Below are 27,814 nucleotides of genomic sequence, written 5' to 3' on the forward strand. Positions count from 1 at the left end.
AACTGGGTTGAGGTGTGCGGAAAAGAAAAAGAGAGAAAGGCATCCCGCTGGTAAGAGTTCGCCGAGCGAGGAATGACACACCTACAGTAGGAGGAAGAGGAGGAGGAGGAGGAGGAGGAGGAGGAGGAGGAGGAGAGAAGGGGAGGGGAGGGGACTCCTTCCAAGAGTTTATACAGAACAAGGGTATAAAGGCCGACCCAGCCCGCCTCCCTCTCTCCCCTCCCCTTGCGTTTACTACTTTCTCTATGTTGTTTCTTCCCCCCACCACCACCACCCTCACCCTCACCCTCCTTCTTTATCCCTCCCTCTCTTCTCCCTCCTCCCTCCTCCCTCCTCCTGGCCAGAAGAGAGGAGCGATCAACCTGAGAGTTTAAACAAACCAGAAAGCCGGCAGCGCAGAGCAGAGCTCACACACACACGCACACACACACACACACACACACTAACATACACTCACACACACAGCTGTTCAGGGCTGAGGAAACTCTACAGAACTCTACCGGAGAGCTAAGCTGAGGTAGGCACTGCTCCACACACACACACACACACCCACACACACATTTGTGGTAATGCACACACATCAGCAGCTGTGAAACAGAGTCAGGATTACCTCACTGGTTTGTTTTATAGCAGTTATGAAACATAGCTGGCTTAGAGGGATGTTGTGTGCTTTTTCTCTCATTCAGACTCCTTGAAATGCATTAGAAAATAGGCTTCCTTGTTGTTCTGTTCAGTGTAATAGCTTAAATCTGTCATCTGAACTGTGTTGTGTTTGAATCAAGTTTGAACTCTTTCAGATTGTGTTTCAGATTCTGTCATCTAGTGCAGAATGGAGACAGATGCAAACCTTGAATTCATTTACACTCTATTGGACAATTTGTAATGTCCCTGCATTTTCTTCCATCAAGGAATCTACTTGGACTTGGATGGGATTTCTAAGAGTTTGATTGCCGCTCACAAGCCACAGATCGAGTCTCAAGTCTTGGTGTCTGGAGCGTTCAGACAGAAGACAGAGTGAGGAGGCTGTACCTGGAAAGCGGAGGCTGTCCCGGAGCGTTCTGACAGCAGTCTAAGGAGACGCCGCCCCAGACCGTCCCAGCACAGAATTGACGGAGTGTGGATAAAACAGACCAGACCTTTGCCCCCCCCCCCACACCCTAACCCTATTTCCCAACCCTTGTCCCCCAGCCCCCACCTCCTCCAGCCCAACCCACAGCACAAGTGACTAAAGCTAGACTTTCTCCACTGGCTAGAGAACCTCACTTACAAGCGTTGACTCAGTCACTCGGTCACACAGACTGACTAAAAGGCTGACTGGCCCGCGCCCAGAGGGTCACCAGCTGTAGCAGCGGTAGCAATGGAAGCCCCGACCCTGGCTGAGATGGGAGACCTGTGTCCCCCGACGTCCTCCTCTCCAGAGGGGGAGACGGTGTGTGCCGCTCTGGCCCGTTACGAAAACACTCTCCGGGACGCCATCCGGGAGATCCATGTGGACGTCAGCGCTTTTAAGCTGGGCATGGAGCGCCGTCTGGAGGAGGCGGCCAACGTGAGCGGGCCCCTGGGTCGGGCGGTAGCTCAGCTGCAGCAGGAGAACCGGCAGCTCAAGGCGCAGCTGGAGGCCCTTACCCGACAGGTGGAGCTCCTCACCGGGATGACGTGCGACCGCGACACCTTGCTTTACAACAACCACAACCAGAGTAACCACAGCCAGAACCACAAGAGTCACCACAGTGACGTTCAGCTGAATCACCAGGAGACCGGGGAGGTGATCCACGGAAAGGGCCAGGCTCTTCTGCACATCCAGGCCCAGGGAAGCCAAGCCCAGACCCACAGCAGCCCCGCCTCCCCTCCCGCCACCTTCTCGACCTCCCCCGGCCCCGGCAGTCCCACCGCCGGCCCCAGAGTTTCCTCCATGGTGACCGGCCCGGTGTCCGGCGGCAGCCCCTCTACCACCCGCTTCTCGAGCCGGGCCACCTTCGCTGTGTCCAGCAAGACCAACGTGAGTACTGTGTGCTTGTAGATTAGAGATGGCATCAACATGTGCCATTTGGTGGGTGCTTTTACCTAGAGTACAGTACAACGTGGGTTCCTAGACTTTTCATGTCACGGACCCCCTCAATAGATACATATGAGACCACAAACTGTCATTTGATTCTGTCCCAAGGAACCCCATCTAAGAAGACTTTTGTCATTAGATGCGATTTTGTGTAGAATTGCATGACTGTCTGTACTGTAGGTTCGGAAGGCAAAACCTCTGACAAAAACAGATACATGATACCTTCTGCCATCGTACTATACAGCTGTTTAGTGATTGAAGAAATGGTGAAATCAAACTTTTCCTGGTTTTGCTGTGGACACCCCACAACCCCCTGAAGGACTCCGGAAGGTCTACAGACCCCAGTTTGGGAACCACTACCTTACAGTACAGTGCCATACATTTTTAGCATGGATGGCCCCAGTGGGAATCAAACTCCCAACCCTTGTAGTGTCGGTGTCATCCTTTAGGATCCCAACCCTTGGCATATTTGTACTGACACGCTCCCTCATAATCCAGTATATCCTGTCGACTGTAACACAGATGGAAATTTAATACGCAACGGCAGTAGATGTAATCCAATAATTGCAATTTCATTTTCCGTGTTGGGAAAGTGCCACTGTGGTAAAAGAGCGGAATGCGAGTGCGATTGAACTCTCGTTGCGATGCGGCCGCGGCGATGTGTCATGCTCAGGCACTGGCTGTGTCACTGTGGTTGCACAATAGCCCTCCATTAGGATGCTCAAAAATGTATGAAGTACGGTAACATGAGCAGACCAGGCTCCTGGGAGGCAAGTTTAGTGTGGCGGTGTGGTTTTGCAGACTTGAGTCAAATATGAGAAATCAACATTGTGAAATGTTGGCCCTGGTCGGTGAATACCGCCGCTGTCAAACCTGGTAACTCCGATTCTGATGATGTTCATGTTGTAACTTCACTGGAAGGATTACATGGTTCTCTGTGGGTTGAGAGAATTCTACAACCCTTGGCCTTAGGAAATCCTTTCAAAACCCCAAAACTCAAAAATGCAAGCTCACAACAAGGCTGTTTTTCTTAGTTCCTGAAAAGTTGACATAGTGGAGATACAAGGTTTTTACCCGATAGCGATGAAGCTTTAAATAGGATGAAATAGAATCAGAAGAAAGGCTGTTTTTTCCACCTACCGAGGCGATCTGCGGTGCACATTTCTTGCCTGCATGCGTAGGAAATCTCCAGTGAATGAACTTTACTGCCCCATTGTGTGATGGAGGCTTGAAGGTGCGTATCCATAATGTGAAACATCAGTCATTTCTACAGTATGAGGCACACAGCTGGTTCCTTCAGGGCTAAGTCTGGGTTATGATGCATCGTAGCTCATCGACACTGACCAGACCGCCTGCCTCAGTGTTTTAGCATTCAGTGGTTTCTGAAAAAATTTCTCAAGAATTAATTTTTACTGTCCCCTTGGGATGTGGTCTCATGGAAACATTTGTCATTTGGAGACCGGAATGGAGTCGGACTCGTAACTCATCTCCTTTAATTTAGGAAAGCTTTTATTTTCTCTGCTGGCTTCTCTAGCTTCTGTTGTAACCAAAACGAGAATCTCCTGGCTTTTCTGAATCCCTTTGTTGCTGCATCACAGAGCCAGAGGATGATGATCGCGCAGCTTTCCTGGCCCTCTGCTGTCCATGACGTCAAGGTTTTTTTTTTTTGACAGGAGTGGGGAAATGCTGTCATATCAAAACTAAATATTTAGAAAGACAAGAGCATAGATACCAGCTGAAGACAATCAGGATCATTTCTTTCTTTTTCCGGCTTTCCATCCCTAAATCACTGAGTATGCGTGTGTTTGAGTGTGTGTGTATGTGTGTGTGTGTGCGTGTGTTGTAATTGTTTATTCTTAGGCCCGTCTTGTGGCCAGTGATATGTGAGCTCTGTCCCTGGAACATCAGCGTGTTCCTCTTGTAATGGAAGAGAGAGGATCGCTGATAGATGGTTAGTTTGCGCGCACACAGCCTGCTCCATTCTTTTCTTGTTAACAGCTTGTTTTTCACCTCTTTGACCCTTGTCTTTCTTTTTGTGTGATACTTTTATTTCCATTTTCTTGATCTGAAGCCATGTTGTTTCTTTTCTCTTCTCCTCTACAAACATGCGATAAGCGAAAAAACACCAACCTGCGATGTGAAACTCAAAATCACTCGACGCCAGTGCAGATGGGATTTACTACCTGAAGTAAACAATCAAACTCAGGATGTGGATTAAAGAGTTTCTTTTGGTCAAACTATTGGCTTGACAAAAAGTTCAACCGCTGAAGTGAGCAATTTGAATGGTAGGAGCTGCACTTACACAACCTACTGTATAATATGCCTCTGAAAGTCAGAGGTTGTTATTTACTGTATTCCAGTGCTCTCCCCTTGGGGCTCCCCCCCCCTGCTGTGGAAAGTATAATTGTCCCCATTTATCATTTATGAGGCCGGCATTGAGATTCTCCTTTTTATTTGGCGCAGAGTCTTTCCTCTTTGTCGTGTCCCGGCTGGAAGCTCACAGCTGCTCTTTGGAACAATGGACGCAAAGCTGGGACAGAGACACACACATACAGTATATATACATACACATAGACACATACATAGGCATATTTCAAGCATGCACATGCATACCCAGTGATAATTTGACGGACGGTGACACACAGGAGGTGACCGAGTTCAACGTCGACACAAAGAAGCACAACATTTTCAAAATCTGATATTATGGCATGGTAAAAATTCATATTAAACCCGCTTTGAAAACTGTTTTGAACTGATATCAGAAAGATCTTTAGGTTCTGATTTCACAAAACAGCTTTGAAAACTGTTTTGAACTGATATCAGAAAGATATTTAGGTTCTGATTTGAGTTTGAGTTTATTAGTATTCATGCACATTCATTCACAGTTCACAACTGAATAGAAGCAGAATTTACATTAATAAAAAAAAGAAATATATCTTTACATGATTGTCCTTCATAAAAATGTAAAACTACACATATCTATATACACACATGCACCCATTCATTCATACTCATACATACGCATTTACAAAATACAACCATACACTTACATACAACCATGCATACATTTTGAAATGCCATAAAAAGAACAACAATATACAACACAAAGCAAACAAACAAAAACAAAAACAGACCCCAAAGACTCACAAAACGGCTTTGAACTGATATCAGAAAGATATTTAGGTTCTGATTTCACGAAACGATGCAGGCAGCAGTTATGGACTATGAATGTCATCTCAACTTCCATTTTAGTGCTTTATTTAGATGTAGCGTTGATGCAGGCCGTCATATCTATATCTATCTCTATATCTATTCTATCTAAATGCTTGCTGGGTATGAGTGTGCACACACAGCCATATACAGTACCTAGCGTGCAGACAAAGACACATAAACACATCTCAAACACACAAAAATGCACACAATCGCAAATACACACACACACGCTCACATGCACATGCACGCATTATGCAAATAGCTGCTATTCCTATAGCCCTAATTACCGAGGTATGCGGTGGATACAACAGAGGAATGTTATCTGCCGTGAAATCATCTGGTCAGCGCTAAACAACACAAGGGCACCTTTGTTTCTCTATGCCTCTGCTGGGGGAGATCCCCCCCGCTGTCGGCCCGACACACTCCTCCAAACGCTCAGACAACAAAAAATACACACGATTAGATCAAATGTGAGCCGCAGAATGTACCGTGCAATGCTGCGATACTGTACAAAGCCTCAGTGTGTGTGTGTGTGTGTGTGTGTGTGTGTGTGTCGGGGACATTGAAGGCAGCACAGGAGTGATCAGATCCGTCTCTGATCTCAGCGGTAATCGGCTTCATGGGATTTTTGTCCACGTAGCAGCCGGATCTCAACAGACCGCCGTTATAGTCACAGTGGCAGCTCGCTCTTCCTGCCACATCCTCACCTGTCTGTCAGACTGAGAATGAGAGAGAGAGAGACATAGAGAAAGGGAGAGAGAGAGAGAGAGAGATGAGAAAGATACAGTAGGTACGCTGGGCCTTGTAAAGTCGCAGCGGGCTGTTCAAACAGGTCGGATTGATATGATAGGTGCACACACACACACGCACGCACACACATATACACACACACACTGCAGGCATTTGTAATGGTTATAATACAGCTGTAGCTATCTCTGCCCCTGCCAGAGAGATGTGTATAGGCCTGTCTGTCTTCCAGCCTTCTCTCCAGCTGTTGCTGTGCATCCTCACCATTACCTGCCAAGCCTGCACAAGAAGGCACAACACACACACACACACACACCTGCAGCACATACACACACACACACACACACACACACACACACTCACCTCGAAAACACACCTGCAGCACGTACACACACACACACACACGCTCACCTCGAAAACACACCTGCAGCACGTAGCTGTATGAATTATGAATGCTTTCTCTTTCTTTCTCTGTCTCTATCGGTCTCTTTTTTTCTTCTTTTTGTCCTCTGGCTCACTCTCGTTCCGCGCCACGTTTCCATCCCAACTGTCAGGCGAGTTTTAAGCAAACGTTTGAAATGTCGCAAGAAGTAAGATGTGAATTTGAAGCCAAAAAAATCGGCATACTGAACACGTGACTACTTCAGAAAATCCACCCAAAAAAAATAGTTTTTCAAGAATTGTTTAGTCTTGGATAAGTTGTGATTGTTCTTTGGTGTCAAAGCTAATGTTGGCCATATATCATGCTGTCTGAAGATGAAAACTAAGAAATGCACTCGGAAATATTTTAATGCACCAATGAATGGTCATACAACCGCAATCTCTGCCTTATAACATGGGAGAAACAGCAGGTTTGACATTTCTAGACACAGATATTTTACAGAAAACATATCATCCAAAGCCAATTTTAGCTGCAATAATTTATTCGATCAGTTCGTTCCCATCACTATATATCGCATGATTTCTTTATCGACAAAAAGCCTTTCTGCCTCAAGCAAGCGAAAGCCGTTTTTTTGCGATTTTTAGGATTTTTTTTATCAAAATTTGCTGTCTCCATTCAGCTTTTTTTTTAATTCAAAACATCGGAATTCGCATAAAAATACTTGGAATGGAAATGGAAACCCAGCTGTTGTGTGTGTGTGTTGTGTGTGTGTGTGTGTGTGTGTGTTCCATCTGGAAGGTTTCTTGAGGTTTGTAAAGAGGCAGCTGTGTGGCTGTCTTCTACCCTCAAATGGTTCTGGGCAATAGGAATTAGTCAAGAGTAGGATTGGGAAAAAGAACTAAGCCACCTCAACAATGTCTCCTCTTCCTCCTCTCTTCCCCCCCCCCCCCCCCCCCCCCCCCCCCCCACACACACACACACACACACACACACACACACACACACACACACACACAACACTGCTGTTGCCAATTACAGCTCCAAATCTGGCGTCTCAATGGGCCTTTGTGCGGACACTGCGCCTCATTAGAAGTACATGGGCTGTGGAGGGATTACAGAATCTGCCCTCCTCTCTTCCTCCGCTCTTCTTCCTCTCCGACTCATTCCTTCACTCCTTCCTCCTCTCTAATCTACCATCCTCGTCCTCATCCCTTCGTCCTTATCTTCGCCTCGTCTCAGCTCACCGACCTCTTCACTGAGGTTCAACTGATATGATTTGTTGAAGGTGCTGATAGTCCATATTTTCATATTCATGCATCAGGTCAGTTCAGGTTAAGGTCTTCCCATAGACAACCATTGTAGTATTGATCAATTTCACAATAAATACGTAATCAATCAAACAGCATCATATCCATCATATCAGAGGTGGACGACAATATAAGCAAACTGATCAGTCTCTTTCTGTTTCTCTCTCTTATCCTCTCATAAGCACTCTCTTTCACTCTCTCTCTCTCTCTCTCTCTCTCTCTCTCTCTCTCACACACACACACACACACACACACACACACTTTCATTCTCTTTCTTTATTCACATACCTTCCCAGACCACACCTGTATCTCCCAGGGCTCCAGTACCTCAGTGCATTAGCCACAGTGCATTCCACTAGTGTTCTGTGTGTGTGTGTGTGTGTGTGTGTGTGTGTGTGTGTGTGTGTGTGAGGGAAGAGATGAGCAGGGCTTCATTAGCAGATGAACAGATCAGATTAGCGCGGCGAGGTCATGGGGGTTATCTCCTCTTCTTTATCAACACAGCCTCACAGCACTGTAAATCCATCAACCTCGGGCCCGGACCAGGCTGGGCGAGGAACACCGGACTGACAGAGAGGTGCGCTTGATTCGTAGCTCGACACGGCGCGTGTGTCACATGTTATATAAGGGGAGCGCGAGTTCTTTGAAAATGGCATAGATTGCGATAGACTTACCTTTAACTGATATGCAGAGAGAGGTGGGGGAAGAGAAGATGTGTGTGTGTGTGTCTCTCTCTCCATCTCTCTCTCTCTCTGCCCCCATAAGCCTCCACTCCCACCAACATTACCCAACTCAACCTTGATCCTGTCTGTTTCTTATCTCCAGACCAGACCGCTGCGTTTACCCCGCGGTGTTTAGTTTAGTCCCAGTCTGTGTATAGGCTGATGGATAGATTGCGCGTTCAAGGCAGTAAAATGTACTGATCCAGGTCCAACCCAAATGACTCTGTGATTACTACACATGTAATGCACAGGGGGATTTCAAACGCACACATGCTCTTCTGGCATTAAGTTATGCAAAAGGTGAAACCACAAGCATATGCACACGCGCACACACGCTCCATATTTAGCCAGTGGAGAGTGAATTTTCCCACAAATGCAATAACAGGAGTGTTATGTGGTGAGGTAATTAGCCGGTGTTGTTTTGGTCTATATTTGGTGGTGTAGGTTCGGCTCGCTGGCCTGTGCCGAGGTGAGGCGGCTTTTCGGTCAATATTTTGAAATATTATGTCATGGTACGCTTGTGTTGTGTGACCATATATTTTGGTTATGAGATGTGATTGTGCCGTGCGGTAATGTTACCTGTCAAAAACATCTGAAGTGCATCACTGTGATCCCGTGTGACTCAGCGGGTAGAGCAGGGCGCTAGGCAGAGGTGGGGACTCGAGTCACATGACTTGTACTCGATTCTGACTTGAGTCACAGGTTTAATAGCTTGAGACTTGACTTGATGCATGGAGAGAAGACCTGGGACTTGGGTTCTGGTGACTTGGGACTTGACTTGAAAAGGTTTCTAAAGTCTTGACTTGAGATCTTGTGTTTGTGTAAATGACTTAGACTGAAAGTGATGAGATTTGTTCCAACAAACGACTGAATTTAAATTCTGTTTTCTGAATTTGTATGGAATGGTTGAATTTATTGAAGTTGAAACTGATTATAGAAATCAAACTCACGATGCTCTTACCAAGTTTTTATCCTATTAAAACCATATTGCACTGAAAAGTCCTAGATATTTAGTTTTCTTTAGGATATTAAATTGATACTGGACTCTTGATTTGTTCTGACTTGACTTGAGACTTGACATTAATGACATGGCCTTGACTTGGCAATGTACATTTAGACTTGGGACTTGAGCAAAATTGACTTGGTCACATCTCTGGTACTAAACAAACCTACAACGCTCTGGAAAAGTCCAATGTCACCACACACTGTTTCAGATATAGTGGCGTTCTTGTCCACCTTTTTCATAGCACTAACTGACATTAGATGTGTGTTTCCCACTGAGGCCACCTATAGTAAAAATGTACACATTCATGGTAACGAGTAAGGTGCTTTGAATGAAAGCATCCAGCAAATGGCAGATATTTATATACATACATATATTATGTAGAGTAGCAAGGCATATTTGAATGCTTTATTACTGCTTGTTTCCCTGTTTGAAGGAGGAAAAGCTGTTCAACTTCCTCATATTGACTCTTGCGATGACCAAACTGCCTCTGACGTTTGCTTTGTGTTTCCATTACTTGCCTTTTCAAATCCTCTTAGGTGTTTAACCTTTCACTGGTGTTGGAAAGAAAAGACAGAGGAGTAGAGGGAGGTGTGTGTGGGTGTGTGTGTGTGTTGGTGTTTCAGCAGAACACATTCACTTCTGCAGATGAATGAGTGAGAGAGCGAGTGTGTTTGAGTGTGTGTGTGTGTGTGTGTGAGAACGGAGCTGGAGAGAGAGAGAGAGAGGAGGGTTACAGTGGCGTGTAGAATGTGTAGTGAATCTAGTGTTGTTTATCTCCATGACAAAGACATTTGACATTTCCACGCTGGCTGCGGAGACTCCCTCGTCCCAGCCAGCTCTCTCCCTCTCTCTCTCTCTCTCTCTCTCTCTCTCTCTCTCTCTCATACAGTGAAACACAATCCCTAATCTCTGTGTACCCAAACTCTGCCAGCACTGAACTCCAGCTGCCTCCATTTGCTCTCTCTCTCTCTCACTCCTTCATTCCCTCCTTCTTTCATCATCCATCCATCCATCTATCCCTCCCCTGTCTCTGTGGCCCCAGTCTCACCCCACTACCCCCCCCCCCCCCCCAGACCTAGACTGCATTTTAAGGCTGCTGGATTCCTGGCACCAACCCGCTCTACATTGCTATTAATACAGCCATGAGAGAGACAGAAAGAAAGACACTTTTAGCATGTTTTTGTGAGCAAACACACACGCTAGCAAATGTACAATGTGTATAATGGTGAAGATGACGCACTACTATAGTGCATGTTTTCAAACTAATAATAAATAAATAAAATAAGTGAAATAAAATATTTGTCAAATAATTTAACAGATATTTCACTATGTATCATCATTCTGAATACTGTTGTTTGTTGACTTTCTTTCTTATCCATGGGTGGTTTGGTAACACAAAGTCTACTTGTCATGTTACTAAATCTGACACTGAGAGACAGAAAGGCATGGGGAGAGATAATTAATGAAGAATTTATCGTCTCTTTATGGTTTGAATGTATAAACTATTGAGAAAATGACATTTTATAAACTGCTTTGCAGCATTGTGTCTGCAGTCATGCCTTTAAAGTAATTTAACTTAAATTGGATTTTGAAATTGTAAAGAGAGAGAGAGAGAGAGAGAGAGAGAGAGAGAGAGAGAGAGACGAGAAAAAAGCAAAGAACAGGCCACTGCTGAAGGTTTGAAGAGAGAGAGAGATCAAGTGTGTGTGTGTGTGTGTGTGTGTGTGTGTGTCTGTCTGTGTGTGTGTGTGTGTAGGGGGTTGCAGAGAGGTATGCAGCCACTCCCTGGCTCCCCTTGGCTCTCTTAATGACTTCCAGACAATAGGCCGTGTTCCCGTCATCATCTCTGTGGAAACAGGTTAATAACTCACCGGCCGGTGGCTGAGCTGCCCCATGGAACCAGTAAGCCTTACTGGAGGCAGATATCACAAGGAGACTTTAAGGTCATCTAAGACTGCCATGGGAATACTTAATAATCACAGATCCAGTCTTTTGCATGGTCAGCACCTTTAAAGAGAATTGGTTTTGAGAGCTTGTGTGACTATGTGTTCACTTTCTTAAACTTTCTTTCTTAAAAAAACAGATTTTTCACGGCCAAGCTTTGTTCAAACCCACAGAACTTTATTTTAAATTCTAGTCAAGATCCCAAGGTTTCCAAAGATACCAAATACGTCATGCTGAATTACAAGGAAATATGTATAAAATGATGCACAAACATCTACATTTTTAATGTTTAATGATATTTGATGTAATGCTGCAGCCGTAAAAAAATGGCGTCTTGCGTTGGATTTCACTCAGTATAAGTAGCGGATACAGAATATGTATGTGACACTGTCGTATAGTTTGGAAAAAAAATGGAAATTGTAAAAACTTTGAAGCTACTTAAGAGGAAATTTAGGGCTGTTCTGTCTGCCTGTCAGTCACTGTGAGGATGCAATTCAACATGTCAGCTCTCCCCAGGTTATATGATGAGTGTTGGGGGTCAGCGGGTGATGAGAGCTCAATGGAAAGGATGCCATGTTCCCACTGTGCTGAAGTATAGCATGTTATTTTTACTATAAATTGAAACTTTTATGAGGGAAATTGGGACATTGCAGCAGCAAATAGTGAGGGAAAATGGAATTCAAATGCAGATATAGAAAATGGACGCTATTTGCAACTGACCAAGTGGAAATGTATGAAGAGAAAAAAAAAAGCAATAACAGCATTATGAGGGTGTCCAAAACAACAGAAATTGATCAAACTGAGGTGAAGAAAAGAGAAAGAAAAATTTGTATGATATGAAAATAGACAGAGGATGTGAAATATATGCAGTACGAGATAAGTGAAAAAGTATAAAACTATTGAGTATATGAACTTTACAGTAATATATACAGCTAGATATATAGAATATACATTACAAGGTTATGAGAAGATAAAGAATATGTAAATTTACACTGAGAGACTAAAGCTCACCTCCCTTCTTGTCCTCTCTCCTCACTGGAAGCCGGAGTCTACACTCTCAGGTTGAGGAGACGGTCTGGCTATGTGGTTTCTGCAGGTTTTATGTGTTTGTTTACGTGTTGTGGAGGCTTGGTGCAGAGCCATGTACTGTATAAAGACAGATACAGGGCTGACGTGGGCAGACAGGCTAGTTTGTGATGATGACGGTGGTGGTGATGTCTTCTCCAGCTGCTGTCTGGTAACTCTAGAGCAGCGGTTCCCTAACTATGTGCCCATTGAGGTCCACAAGTCTGCAGGTTTTCATTCCAATCGAACAGTACAGCGGCTCATTTCACTGATTATTACCTCGTCTCTGCTGGAAGGCGTGCTAATGAGGGAAATCAGCTGCTGTAGTGTTTGGTTGGAGTGAAACTCTGCAGACTCCGAGGCCTCAGTGGCAATAGACCAATATGGATTTTTGTAAGGCCATTTCATTGGATTGGATTAGATCAAAACTGCAAACGGATTATATTCAATATCTTTGAATTTGACCTTTTTCATGACCTAAATGATCCAAAGAAATAACACAAATTTGTTGTTTCATTCTTATTCTATGTATTATACTGGCAAAATTGTATTCTTAGCAAGGAGGAAAAGCATCTAATACAACATTTATATCATGAGACACTAAAACTCCATCTCCATTGAAACTCAGGATTCTGCTAATACTACTAATATTAGGCCGAATTCAACATTTTTGCATACTTGGAATCTGTCAAAATGTTACATTAGAATCAATTCAGGTTAGGGTCTTCCCATTGACAACCAGTGTAGTATTGATCAATTCTACAATAACTATGTAGTCAAACTGCATCATATCCATCATGGTGGACGACGCTCACTGGACCAGATCTGATATTTGAATAACTTTCCATTATCATCCCAATATATTAGCCTACTTCTAATCTCCCTCTCCTCACTCCCAGACGATTACCGGCAGCCTGCTCTCTCTCACTCCCACCTGTCTTTTCAGTCAGCTGTTTAGGAACGGGACTGTCTGTGTTCCCACTCGCTAACCTCTCACCTCCCTTCATCTACCAGAGGTCAGTATGTCTGACCCCCCCACCACCACCACCACCGCCCCCACCCCCCTACTGCCTCACTGCCAGGAATGGAGGAAGAAAGTGGGATGGAGAAAGATATGGAGGAGGGGGAGGGCCTCCTGGCTTTATATTGCAGCCATATGTGGGAGCTAGAGGTTACAGTGGAGGGAAAGGAGGATTGAAAGGTGGTGGAAGGGAGAAAAATGATCCTCTCCCCGCGGCTAGTAGGACCTATTCCTCACCGATACTTGGCCTGGAAAAGACAAGAGAGCAGACTGTTCCTCTTCCGTGTTTCTTCCAAATCTTTCACAGCCGATTAACCATCAGCAGATGAGCAGGGAGAGTGAAGCAGAGTGGGAATAGTAGAGGAGAGAGACTGGCTGACAGGAGGGTGTATTCCACCTGTGAGCGGCTGGAGGATGGCTAGTATATAATCCTTCACTCTGACCTTTCCAGGGAAATGCACATGTAGATATGTGAAAAGAAATTCCAGTTTCTACCTCATGTAAATCAAGTGTAAAAGAATCCTTTCTCACCCCAAGAAATAAGATAAGATGAATCTTTAATGATCCATATTTGGAAATCGGGTCGTTGCAGCAGCAAATAGTGAAAAACGGAAATAAAAGTATAGAAAATGGGTGGTATTAAACATGGCAAGCAGCAATTCCAACATGTCAGGAGTATATTAAATAGAAATGCATGATGAAAGTATGAAGAAATCAGCATTATGTGTGTGAAAACAGAAAATGATGGCACCCAGAAAATGGGTGTGCAAAAAATGGGTGAGAGAGAGAGAGAAGAAAGGTTTGTAAAAGAATGTTAAGACCCTCTGTTTTAGAATATAACCCAGTCAATAATAAAAATGTAAAAAAAAATAATGCTAAAACAGTCACACCACAGTATAACTTGAGGCACTGTAACTACAAACAGGCTTTTCCTTTCCCAAGAACCCCCACACTACACACTGTCATCCAGTACAGTGAGTCTCACCTGCAATCAGGCTTTTATATCCTCTGCACTAAAACAGTTCAAAGGCTGTGCATTTTTTCCACTCGAAACCCCAAACTGGTATTCCCTAGGATTTTTCGAGCGGAGAAATTGCAGGCTGTGTGCATGTATCTGATGAACAGGTGGTTTTAGCGTGTCTGTCTTCCTCCAAGAGGATTCCCCTCTAGACTTCTGGGAGGAAATTACAGAGCAGGAGACCTCTGTTACTGCCTGTTTCCTCCTATTGCCGGGCAGAGCTCCGATGGCTTTATAGGAGGTGTGTGTGTGTGTGTGTGTGTGTGTGTCTGTGTATCCTACATGTTAAATATGCACATATATGCTTTAATGTGTGTGCAGAGCTTATCCATGTGAGCATTTTGCTTTGCTTTTGGTCACAGGCAGTTTTAAAGTTAATTCACACTGACATATGTGCCTCTACATACACCTTCCCGATTCAGTCAAGGTATTCCTACCCATACAATAGCCTCATTGTGTTACTATCACTGGAAATGGAAAGCATGTGTGTCGTGATGGCAATCTCTGTTCGTGCATTTGTTTTGCAAATTGTAACTGAGAAAGTGTGTTCGGTAGCTACAACAACAAGTGTGTGCTAGCCTGAGGGAAAAACAAGTGTGAGATATGCAGAAGTGGAGAGCTTAGCAATGGCAAGGTGTTGTTGTATATCGCTACTCACACATACTGTATATATATTCACACACACACACACACACACACACTGGCACATACTGGCATGCCCCTCGTTCCCCCTATCAGTCATCCCAGCATGCCTCCATTGTTCTAGCGTTCCATTCCTTCACCACCCAAAGGCCCCGTGAAGCTCAAATGTCACCCCAACAGAGAGGGAGAGGGAGAGAGAGAGAGAGAGGGAGAGATATGTAAACAGAGGCAGAGGGGCAGAGTGAGAGGTGGACAGATGAAAGAGAAAATAAAAAAAAAAAGTTTAAAAAAAAAAAGAGAAAGACTTGATGTTCTTTAAAGAAGTGACTCACAAGAAAACAGTGGAAAGGAGAACTACAGGCAAGGAGTTGGATTCTGAAAATTTGACAATATCATTCCTTATGTACTAGTAACACCTTAAGAAAGAAAGAAAGAAAGAAAGAAAGACAGAAAGACATGACTTGAATATCATCCTGCTCCCTCCTCCACTGCACCCATACACCAACTGCTTGGTCTCCTGCAGCCAAATCATCCCGTCCACACCCTCCCCGCTCCTCCCCCGCCCCCCCAGAGTCTTTATTGCAGTGTCAGTGATGAAGATGGCTCTGACAGCTACACAATGTCTTCTGACCCTCCTTCCAAACTAACTAACCACAGGACACAGCAGTAACCCAGTGCCCTCTTACCCCCTCCTGCTGAACAGCCAGCTCTCCTGTAGGGCACATCACCTGGTTGCAAAGGCCAATATTGTGTTATTTTCTGGTTATATGTTATTGAATATGCAGGTATTTGACTTGTGAGTATCAGGCCGATATTGGCTTTTTATTAAAAAATCAGATATTGGCCAGTCAGTGTTGTTCACATCTGATATAATGCAGTTTGATTGTTTCTATATTTATTGTAGAGTTCATCAATATTATCCTGGGAGGCCATAGGAAGCTTATAATCTGAATTGATTCTAATGTGACATTTTGATCGGATATGAATTAATTTATTCAGTTATTATCATTATTATTATGGGTTTCAATGGAGAGTTTTAGTGTCCCATGTGGTGCTGTTTCAGAGGCTTTTCCACCCTGACAATAATGTAATTCTAGGGGGAAACACTGAATCATTTTTGGATTTTTTTGGCATAAAATGGTCAAATTAAAAAAAAACCCAAACAAACAGGTAAGGACAGTAAAACTTTGATGTGATCAAACTCTGCAGGGTCACTCACTTCCTCCCTTTCCTCTCTTCCCTCTCCCTCCCTCGCTCCCTCCTCCCTCTGTCTCTCCTCTCGGGCTTTTCCACATGTTCTGCTCCGTTTCATTTATTTCCTCCCAGCGTTTTATAGTTCCCCGGTCGCGATGACGCCATGACGCACTCTCAGGGAGCGAGGGATTTGTCGTCCCCTGAAGAAAGAAAAAGGGGAGCTTTTGTCTGCTTACACTTCTGTCACTCCGTTATGAGATTGTTGTGGGAGAAAGACTTTGAGTGTGTGTGTGTGTGTGTGTTGCCCCAGAGGAAAGCAATATCCAGGCAATAAGATCTCATCCTCCCCTCATTTACTTACTCCTAGACATAGATGAGTTTCATTTAAAATCAGTGTGAGATTTGGGACTTCTGGAATTCTGCTCCTGAGAAACAAGCCTTGGATTGTTTCTCACATGTCTTTTCTTAATTGTCTTGAGCACTTCTTACAGTGAATGCAGATGTATATTTCTTTCTTGCTCCTAAGGGGGAATTTCGGAGAGAGAATTCAGCGACAGCTAATAGCAGGCCAGACTAAACAACCGCTCAATCCCCTCTCTAGCTTCTCCACGGTCCGATTTACTTTATAGAAGTCAGGGACAAATAAGGATGAAGCAAGACGTAAACGCGTTTCCCTTTATTTACAGTACAAGCTCCAGCTCTGAGCATTTCTAACCATTCATGTCCATGCCTAGTTCCTCGTGTAGCATCCGTGTGAGTGCAGCACTTTAACGCAACTCAGCTCAGGTCTAGTTCAGTGTGATCTGGAGCGGTGACATGACAGGCCCTACTTTTAGCCACTTATCAGGCAACGCTCTATCTGTAGGCAGCACACACTCCGACACACACATGTCCACCAAGCAGGAGAAACGTGACTGGATCGAAGCTGCCGGTAGCTGATATTTTTGCGCTGATATTCAGTATTTTTTCAGTTAAAACATTACAAGGATGGAGTGTTTTGCCCAGATATTTTATTCTTGGCACTGGTGGACAAGCCCCGGAGACAGTATTTAGACAATGATGGGACACTAAAGCTCCACTGAAACCCACACAAATGAATTTTTTTTTTTTTTACAATATGTTACAATGGCACAGTAGAAAATCATATTAAACCAGCTTTGGAAACTGTTTTGAACTGATATCAGAAAGATATGCAGGTTCTGATATCACAAAACAATGTCATTTCAACTTTCATTTTGGTGCTATAATTACACTTCTACACACATTGTTACCTTCTGTATTGCATCATTTTGTTTTGTGATTGATTGTTGATTAGTTAGATCTATGTAGGGTCATTCTCGGTAAAGTCCTTTGAGACATGTTTTTGTGATGAAGGTCTATATAAATAAACTTGTCCAAGAGTGACGTCACTGTGAGTGTGTGTGTGTGTGTGTTTGCGTACGCACTCACACAGTGCTTGGGTGCAGATGCAAGTGTGTTTGAGTACACATGCTTTGAGTCTGAGTGTGTGTGTATGCGTCCGAGTGCACCGTGCGCTGTGTGTCCTCAAATCCCTCGTCAGTAATGTGCCACGCTAAGTGTTGAGCACACGGCGATCAACAGTGTGTCCTGCCAGCGAATAAGACCTCGGGATTCCAGAGAGTTTACGGAAACCTCGGTAGCCCCGCTATCGTGTTTCTCCCATTGACCCACGGTGGACTTTTGATGATCTGAGCTGCTTAAGCTGTTGGGTAGCTCCCCTCCCCAAGGCCAGGCATAGCTCTGCAATTTGTCTCCCTCCCCGAAGTCGGATAGCCAGCTGTTTCCACCTCACTGCCCCGTAACTCTCCCCCCCATATCCCTATGCAATATACAGCGGGCTCTCCTCCGCCTCCCTCACCTTCTCATACATGAGAGACCTGTTTTTTCCAGCCGTCCTCACGCTTTCCCTTATTCCCTCCCAGGTGTGTGAACCCCCCTTTTTATGAAATGACACACCCGTCACGCCTCCCCTCTTGCTGTACTGCGTTGTTTTAACACACTCCCCACCAGCATTCCTATATGATGAGCTCAGCTGCGCCCCCCCAAACTATAACATGCTATCAAGAGGCCTCAAGAGGCCTATATCATGCTATTTAGGCCTCTGCCTTGCTAGAGAGTCCATCTCTTTGCTGGAAGTAAATTTAATTTATTTCAATTCAAAAATGCTTCAGAGGTGTGACTGTCAAAAAAATCAGCAATAGTTACTTAAATGATTACGATAATGATCATAATAATTTCACATTAAGTCTCTCTAGAAAAGTGGTTCTCAAAGTGGGATCCAGGGACCCCCTGGGATCCTTAAAATGGGAAGGGGGGGGGTATCCTAGGATGTGGCAACAGCTACTGTTGCCCAAGAGCTGCTGCTCAAGACCAAAACCAATACAATGTGATATGTGTGACTCAATGCTGACCTTGAGAAAGTGGAACTCAGGTCAATGGTGCTGCATGCATAGCTATACTATACGTGCTGCACCACTGACCTGAGCAGTGTCTGTGTCTATGAAAGGAGTTGGACTATCAGCACACCACCATAATGCTCCACCCGGCCTACTGACAGGGCCGCGTGGATGGTGAGAGCCCCACAACCTATTTGAGTTGGTAGCACCAGTTAAGAGTTGGAGATAGATCAAGTCACGGCCTATCTGCTGTAGAGGATGTGGATCAGCTGTTCCACCGGGGTGATTGTGTTTAGAGAGAGGAAAGAGAGCCTTCACACCGGGTCTACGCTCATCAGAGAGACAGGAAACCGGCACGGTCACACAGACTCTCACATTCCTGTAACATGAACTTAACATGCTGATGATGTTGACATTATAACTTGATCTCAGTCATTTTAGCAGTCAGGCTGCCAGATCATCACCTGACGCATTTTGGCTGCTCCCCATCACTGATTGTGAGCGTGCCAGTGACAGCGGTGCCTGATTAAAAAAACGTCTCTGGCCTTATCACAGCAGAGGAGATAGACACGCAGCACAGAGCCCTGGTGCCTCTCACACCCATGATGCTGTCAGCTCGTTTATCGGCTCCTCTGAAGCAGACACCATCAAACGGGAGACTTTGAAGTGTGCCGTGTCGAGTCGTGCTGCGCTGATTTGTTGGTTTGTTTTGTTTTGTTGTGTTCCGTCTGAAGTCGGGTCAAAAAAGCCCATCTGTTGGAGACGAGTACGACCGAGAAAGTGAAACGCTCCAACAATGACTCAGAGAACAACAGACATCTGGATTTCTTATTGTGTTCAAACCAGAAGAACATGCTGGCTTAACTCTTTGTCTTTGCTCCAAACACAACATATTGGTGTATGAGCGGCTCTACATGTAACTAAGTCCTTCCCTGACATTAAAGGGCCAAGAAGTAAGATTTTTACTGGGGTTGGTAGGTTTGTTGTCGAATACCAATGACTTCAATGATTACTTCACCAGGTACTCAGATTTCTGGCTTTCAAAACTCACTTACCGGCCTGTACTCTGTTTTGGAACAAAATGTCAGAAACATTTTCAGCTGCTCAATGAAGGCCGGTCCTATGAGCGAGCGACTGGAGTCGCAAGACATTTCAGCTACAAAGGTTAAAAGCCTTGTTCTCAAGCCAAAAACTCAAATGACAAAGCAGTATTATTATTCCAGTATGTAGCATGATGATATATTACTTCTTCACTAGATGTTTCTGTTGGATCTCTGCTGTAATTAGCTAGCATGGAAATGTGACTTTATTGTTGACGTTATTGTCTTGTGTAGGAGGCGATAAGTTCTATTGACGTTGTTGTAATTCCTACTGGTCACCAATAGAGGTCGATAAAGGTCGCAGATCACATAATGCACCTTTAAACGAAATGGAAGGCACTAGTAGTACAGTCTGGTGTTAACTGTGATCCTCTGTGTTGTGTTTCAGAGTATAGAGCGAGAGGAGCCAATAGAAGTGGACCCAGCTCCGACACATTCTGGACTGGAGAATGGACACTCTGCTGCCACAGGTAACCACATCACACCAGGTTATCCTCAGAGTTTACAGATTACATACAAATTCATTTGAACCCGTGCATGCATCAGGGTTGTTGTTGAGAAATGCGCTTGTGATTGAGAGCAGGGATGTAGTGGAGAATTAACACTCCTAAACTCAGTTCACCCACCTTTTCATTTGTGGAATAGTTTTAGGCTGATAGAAATCTTTATGAAATAAATATGTAGTACATTTACCAAGTAGTATCAAAATCAATGTAAGTTATATGAGGATAGTGTCTAAAAAAAACACAAATATTAATGTTTTTTTTAAAAAGATAATTGATTTTTGTTCATGTTTGTGGTTATTTTCCTCATGATGATCACAGCTTGGAGGTCATACTGTAGTTTACCCACTTTTTGTTTACTACTACAGCACTGACTGAAAGCTGGATAAACCCTGGACTAGCTGAGGAAAATCTGGTTGAGAGAAATGAACAAGTGATGTTCTCTCTTGCCTCAACAGCTACAGTTGAGCAAGGCACGTAACCTCTAACTGTTCCAATAGAGCTGCTTGGAGACCCAAGCATGCTCAGTTAAACAAAGGTTAAAATGTGGAAAACATAAGGGCAATGAGTTAGTTGAGTTATGTTAATTAGTTTAGGTTAGTTACTAGGTTAGAAGTAAGTTTGAAAATCTTACTTCCATTAATGTCATAACTTTTAAATCTTTTTATCCAATTAGAAAACTCGATGTTGGTACATGGAAAGACCTCTCCACCCAATGACTTTCCACATGAGCACACAGCCCCGGTTGCCATGCGGATGCCCCACCTCCCCATCACTGCTACAACCAAGATGGCTGAAATCAAGGGCCCCGACTCTCCCAGCAGCCCTACTGGTTCCCAGTCCTCGCCTGTCTCCGAGGCCTCACCTCCCAGCCAATCAACTGCTAACAACAACCAGCCTCAACCAATAGCAGAGTCCCCTCTTCAACCAGGTGACTGACTGCTCATTCACATTGAAATCTCAACTTGTCAAGCCATCCCTCTCCTTATATCAGAAATATTTAACTGTGATAATACTGCATCCATGTCATATATAAGATGGTAGACACAAGCTTCCTACTAGAAAATACTGTTCACCTCAGCATTCAGATGGTAAATACTAATTGGGAACTCGGGGTTTGCAGATGAACCCTGATTTCTCCCATTTCCAGGACTGGAATTTGAAATAAAACCAAAAAAAAAAAAAAAAGATTTTCATCATAAAAGCCATTTTGTGGTCTCAACTCTTAAAATGCCAATGCAGGACCCAACTAGTTAATGGATTTTTTTTAATTTGTGGTTGACATTGCAATGTTTGGTTTGCTGTAAAACATGAACTCAAATATATCACTCACTAAGTGTGTGTGTGTGTGTGTGTGTGTGTGTGTGTGTGTGGGTGTGTGTGTGTGTGAAAACACTGATCAGAAGCAATTAAACTCTACAGAAAACTTCAATCATTGAAACTCAACGGCTTCAAACCTGTTTAAATGTGTGAACACCTCTAAATTGTTGCTTTTAACCATTTTAACTGCTCCAATGTGTTTTTTTGGAATGTGAATGCAGCATAAGTTACAAGTTTTGCTGAATTGCCCCTAACTCACAATCTCCTTTGTCAATGTCCCTGTTAGTGTCTTCTTTGAAGACATGGACTCCTACTCCTATCAGAGCTCTGGGATCTCCACGACTTCAAGGTGAGTTTGGCTTTTAGACACACAGGATATCCTTTTTGAGATTCTGAATGATGCTGGATGTGATTTTCTCTGTTAACAGTCCCAGCTGTTAGCTTTGACATGATGTATCATTTGTTTTTTGCAGAGAAGGCTTATTCAGCTCCCACTAAGTCAGTGACCTACTCTGGGCTACTGCAGCATGACAGGTGAGTGGGAGGTGACAGGTTACAGTTTCAGTAAAAAAAATATTTTCGGTCATAATTGAGCTGTAAGTGATAGCTGTATAGCTATTAGGGTTAGATGGATTAAGGCTAATACCAATACTGATATTTTTGGACTGAAGTAGTCTATCAGACAATGCATGGCTCCCTCCCCTTCATTCAGCACTCTCTAACATACCAGGACAAAGGAAAGTCAAAAATACATCACGTCAGCTATGAAGTGAAAAGAGGGAAGGATGCACTTTAGGATAGGAATATGTTTTGCTTTGTTTGACCATTCTGTGCTCCCATCCTGCAGAGTCGGTGATGTCAGCGGTGACCGGTCCTGTGGCCAGGGAGTAGAGAGAAGGCGGGAGCTGGTGAGGTCACAGACTCTGCCGCGTAACATTGGTGCTCAGGCCCGCCGATCCATCTTCGAAAGACTGGACTCTGAAGCCAGTAACAGGTAGCTGCAATGTAATCAGTGATCAGTGAATCAGTCATTTTGTGATCGCAACTCTTAAAATGCTATGGCAGGACACAACAACTTCCTGGATTTTTTTGTTTGTAGATTACATTGTTTGTGTTTGCCATATATCAGGAACTCAAATATCTCAGTCACTAAGTGCATGTGTGTTAAAAAGCTGATAAAGATGTACAGAAAACTTCAATCATGGCATCCTGACAGCTTCAAACAAGTTTCAAGTGAACTGTTCTAAGTTGTTATTAGCTGTCGAGTTATTCCAACGTTTTTTCTGGGACTTGAATGCAGCATTGTTCCCACACCTTTCCCCAACTCATGCTCAAAATCCTTCTCCTTCTTCTTCTTCTTCTTCTTCTTCTTCTTCTTCTTCTTCTTCTTCTGTGCAGTCGTCCCAAGCCGGTGGACTCAAAACCCAAGCTGAAGCGATCTCAGAGTTTTGGAGTGTCCAGCGCCAGCAGCATCAAACAGATCCTTCTGGAGTGGTGCCGCTCCAAGACCATAGGATATCAGGTAAAACACTAAACTGATAGTATACCAGCTGAGATACTTGGGACTCATTGATCAGTTGCTACAAGGCTCCACACAGGTTTAGAGCTTCAAAGGTTTGGATGTGAATGACATAAGAATTAGGGTTAGGGATGTGCCTTGCCCCAGGACGACCGACTTGGAGGAGACCCCAAGGTACAGCCGGTAGGAACTACATTTCCCAGCATGCCAGGGAGTGCTCGAGGATCCCCAGGAGGAGCTGGAGGAAGTTGCTGGGGAAAAAGGACGTCTGGGCTGCTCCGCTGCCACCGCGACCCCGACGGATAAGCAGCTAGAAAATGGATGGATGACTAAAACCTGCTTAACCCGGTCTTTCCTGTAGCTTTAACCTGTCAGCACATACAGGATAGTACTAATGTGTTAATTAGCTACACCTCGCCCATATAAGTGTATAGAGATGAGTGTCCTTGTGAATATGTGTGTGGGGGGCATTGTGAATGGGGGAGGGGGGGTAGATGGGGGTGTTTGGGTTACGGTTGAGTACATTGACACATTGATGTGCCCCAGTACCCTTTTCCTTACAGCTGCCTGTGCCAGCTGGTCCATGTGGCTTTGGTTATACACAAGCCAGCCATAGCCAAGGCTCTTATTAACTGGGAGCAAACACTGACACTCACATGAGAGAGAGGGAGAGAGAGAGAGAGAGAGAGAGAGAGAGAGAGAGAGAGAGAAAGACTCTGATGACTTGACAAGTTGCATTTTGTTCAAGACAAACTACAGGCTTAGACAGGGAAGCCTTGAAATGACACGATATCAAAAGCATGTAATAGACAGGAAAGGAGAGAAGAAAAGAGGAGAGAGATAGAGGAGAGGAAAGGCAAAGGAAAGGAAAGGAAGGGAGAAAGAGGAAAACAGTCACTCCCCTCTCTGTTTTATCCATTATAAGTATGACCTAGACAGTGAATGGGGAGATAGCTTTATAAAGTTAGAATAAGCTGCCAATCAGTTTTACAAGTCATTTCCTTATGTCCCTTTCATTCTTCTGACTCTTTTACTGGCTCTCTATGCAAGCAGAGGCCTGAAATCACACAGTAGCACGCTCACCTCATCACACACACTTGCCATGTCATCACCGAACCTCCTGTGTCCCTCACCGCTCCCTGTGTTTCTCTGTAGAACATAGACATCCAGAACTTCTCGTCCACTTGGAGCGATGGGATGGCTTTCTGCGCTCTGGTTCACTCCTTCTTCCCCACCGAGTTCGACTACAACTCACTGTCGCCCGCCAACCGCAAACACAACTTTGAACTGGCCTTTGGAACGGCAGAGTAAGTGTGTTATTTGACTGATTTGTACACAGTGTGAAGACCATAAAACAGGGCCAATATTGGAAGTTCAAAAATTGGTCAGTCAGTGTTGTCCACCTCTGATATGATGGATATGATGCAGTTTTATTCATTATATAATTGTAGAACTGATCAATACTACACTGGTTGTCTATGGGAAGACCTTAACCTGAACTGATTCTAATGGGACATTTTGATCAGATTTCACACAAGTATGCATGAATGTGAATGTGTTTTATCATCATTATCCTGCATTTAAATGGAGAGTTTTAGTGTCCCATGATGCTCTAAATGCCGTTTCAGAGGCTTTTCTACACTGACAAGAATACAATTCTGGGGGAAACGAGGTCAAATGGTCAAATTTTACGCAGTCAATTATCGGTAATCAGCAGCTTCAGTCCCAACAGATCAGTGTTGACTTTCGAAACCTGGTTTTAAACGAACTCTCATCACAGCACAAAGCCTTTTTCTCCCTTCCGGTAAGCTGTTTCTCTTGCCTGTGTCTCCAGAGTGAAGGCGGGCTGCGACCGGCTGATCGAGGTGGAGGACATGATGATCATGGGCCGCAAACCGGACCCCATGTGCGTCTTCACCTACGTCCAGTCCCTCTACAACCACCTGCGCAAGTTTGAGTGAAGACCCCGACACCTGAACTCCGGAACTCAGACACTCAACACTTGACACTTTGCAACCTCTTCTTCGCTGGAGTCCTTCATTCTCTTCATCCGGGGGAAGGCAAAGAGCAGGCATGGGTGCATTTTTGAAAAAGACTATGCTGCCCCCTGGTGGCAGAGAGAGAACATTCCTCCACGGTGCCTTGCTCTTGCTCGAGTGCCTCTGTTCACAAATACACTGGGGAGAAGATTGCGTTATGTGCGTGCAAATTTCCTAGCTGTTAACAGTTATGAAGAAGATTTAATTTACACACAGATTTTGGGGGTTTGTAGACAGGAGTTTTCATGTATGATGTGTATGTGTTTGTGTGTGTGTTTATGTAGAAAGAGTGGAAATATACTGTAGCTGTGTTGTATAATGATTATCACCACGCTTGTTTGAGAAAGCGTGGCAATATTAACATTTAACATTGCACCGAGGAAATGGGGAGGAGGCACATTTCACGAGCTTTATGATAAGTGTCACTGAAGAACCAAAATGTAGGCAATTGTTTATGATAGACACTTGGTTATGAATTGTTTTTTATCATGAAACAGAATGCACGCTGGGGCAGAATATCAGTGGAATATTGTAGAGAAATTATAATAATGTGTTTTAAAATGGAACCGATTGCAGGCAAGAGTATTTACATCCAAGTGCTGTGATATTGTGTTATTGAGGTGATGTTGAGATTATGTAAAATGAAATCAATAAATTGTACTGTTTCACACCCAGCTGTATGTGTTCATTATCCGTATTGCTATTTGATTGTCTCTTGAAGAAAATATAATCGCACTGCAATACATTTACTTGACTGATAAATGTGTGACCTCTGCTCCAAAGAATGTCAAATTCTGACATTTATTGTGATAAAGTGATTCCTATTTTTTATCTACACACAGAAGAAGGGTGCTGGTGTCTCTAAGAACCTTCTGATAAAATATAATCCTGCTAAATCAGAATAAATACAGCACCACTACTGCTATAAAAAAAGAATAACTAAATAACTAAATTCTATTGGTCTTACTAAAGTTTTCAGGTTATTCGAACAAACAACAACTAGACAAATATTATAAATTCTCATAAATATTGTTAAAATATTGACCTTTCTGGTTTTGAACCCATAATAATGAAAATGCTGTGCTCTTCCCAACTGAAGCATATACTGACCAACTGAAGGTGACAGTAGACTGAATTCTGTCTCTCACACACACACACACACACACACACACACACACATACACACACCTTGCGCAAGAGTGTGTCTTTCATTGGGCATGGACACTTTTTATGTTGTTCCCCCAGTGTTAGGGCCTCATCTATGACTTTATATAGTCTAATAAATACACAAAGACAGATTAACTTCTTTGGAGTTTCTCTGCACTCCATTTGATGAACAAACCAAAACCTCCCTCCTTTCCAGGTTAACCCTAACACATCACATAAACACCAGAGAAAAGGTTAAAATAACAGGGTGACTAATCAAATCAAAACTCTTACTCAGCGATTAATGATTTATTTATGATTTTGAACTCCATTGACCATTTACTTAGAAAAAATCCACAGGTCAGAATTTGGGGGAAAACAGAAAGGATTGGGGAAAATTTGTCTTAAAAAAAACTTTTCCTCTATCAGACTGGATTCACAGCAAAATCCTCTATTATTATACACTATTGACTGTGTTTTTGATGGCCTATGTGTGGTCAATGCCGATGTCCTTCTCAACAGACAGTAGGAGCAGATCCGAGAGCTTGCCTTCACCACAGCTGTTACAGAGCTTGTTTTTTACTATCTTAAGCTTTGAAAAAGAGTGTTCCACTGAAGCAGCTGTAATAGGATTATAGCAGTTAGCTGGCACTTATTTTGTCACAGTAACATTAGTTCAACTCAAGCTAGATGCCTCTTTTAAACTTCAAAGCTAGCTATCAATAGTTTATCCAAACCATCAATAAAATACTAGATTGATTACAAGCTAGCTAGAGAAAATAACACAGAGCTAGCTGGCAAATACTTACTTTATTATTTGTTTTCTTAATTACAGTGTTGAAGCAAAGACATTAGCAGTTTCACTGTATACAGATGCTGTCTGGATGTTGCAGGATGCAATTTATCTGTTTTTCTTGACTGCTGCGTTACTTTTAAGTCTATTTCTAGGCTATAGCCAACTTCTCTAATCTAAACCACTGTCTATTTTTGAATATGCAAAATCATTTTATATCAACTTGCTAAATTAAATTCAGTCAAGTAAAAAAAAATCCTTCATTGAAGTCTGACCTAACACCAGCATAATTTCAAATAAAAATCAATTGAATAGATTGACACAGGCCTAGAGGTCTGCTAAATGAAAACAATAATTAAGATACTTTTAAAATGGCACGCTCTCATCAACCTACACTTAGTGTGAACAAACACATTTAAACAGACAACACATGTACATACACACACACACACACACACACACACACACACACACTGGACAAACACTCACAAATACACACATACAAACACACAGTCTAGGGTGCTGCCTGGCTGACAGACCAACAGTAAACAGCGAATCAGTGAATCAGCGAATCAGCAGAGGCACAGTCTGGCCTGTGCCTCTGCTGCATGTCATCCCCTCTCTCTGCCCAGTCTTTCCTGTCAACTTCTACTGCCCTAT

At 43.6% G+C, this 27,814-nt stretch overlaps 1 protein-coding gene across 2 annotated transcripts; it reads left to right on the plus strand.

Annotated features, from left to right (window-relative positions):
- The first annotated feature begins 317 nt into the window (after positions 1 to 317).
- On the plus strand, positions 318 to 25,885 carry smtnl (smoothelin, like). Of its 2 annotated transcripts, XM_071520936.1 has the most exons (11): positions 318 to 517; positions 909 to 1,999; positions 20,223 to 20,304; positions 20,706 to 20,810; positions 21,014 to 21,268; positions 21,944 to 22,006; positions 22,131 to 22,191; positions 22,505 to 22,651; positions 23,056 to 23,179; positions 24,332 to 24,483; positions 25,011 to 25,885. In XM_071520936.1, the coding sequence occupies exons 2-11, from the start codon at positions 1,358 to 1,360 to the stop codon at positions 25,135 to 25,137; spliced, it is 1,758 nt and encodes a 585-aa protein (XP_071377037.1). In that variant the 5' UTR covers positions 318 to 517; positions 909 to 1,357; the 3' UTR covers positions 25,138 to 25,885. The 2 variants fall into 2 exon arrangements, with proteins under 2 accessions (XP_071377037.1, XP_071377039.1); XM_071520938.1 differs by lacking the exon at positions 20,706 to 20,810.
- Positions 25,886 to 27,814: the final 1,929 nt, after the last annotated feature.

The sequence above is a fragment of the Centroberyx affinis genome, unplaced genomic scaffold, assembly GCF_046629955.1.
Source record: "Centroberyx affinis isolate AG114_WGS23_722 - 3 ecotype Tasmania unplaced genomic scaffold, CSIRO-AGI_Caff_v1 ptg000839l_1, whole genome shotgun sequence".
Taxonomy (NCBI): domain Eukaryota; kingdom Metazoa; phylum Chordata; class Actinopteri; order Beryciformes; family Berycidae; genus Centroberyx; species Centroberyx affinis.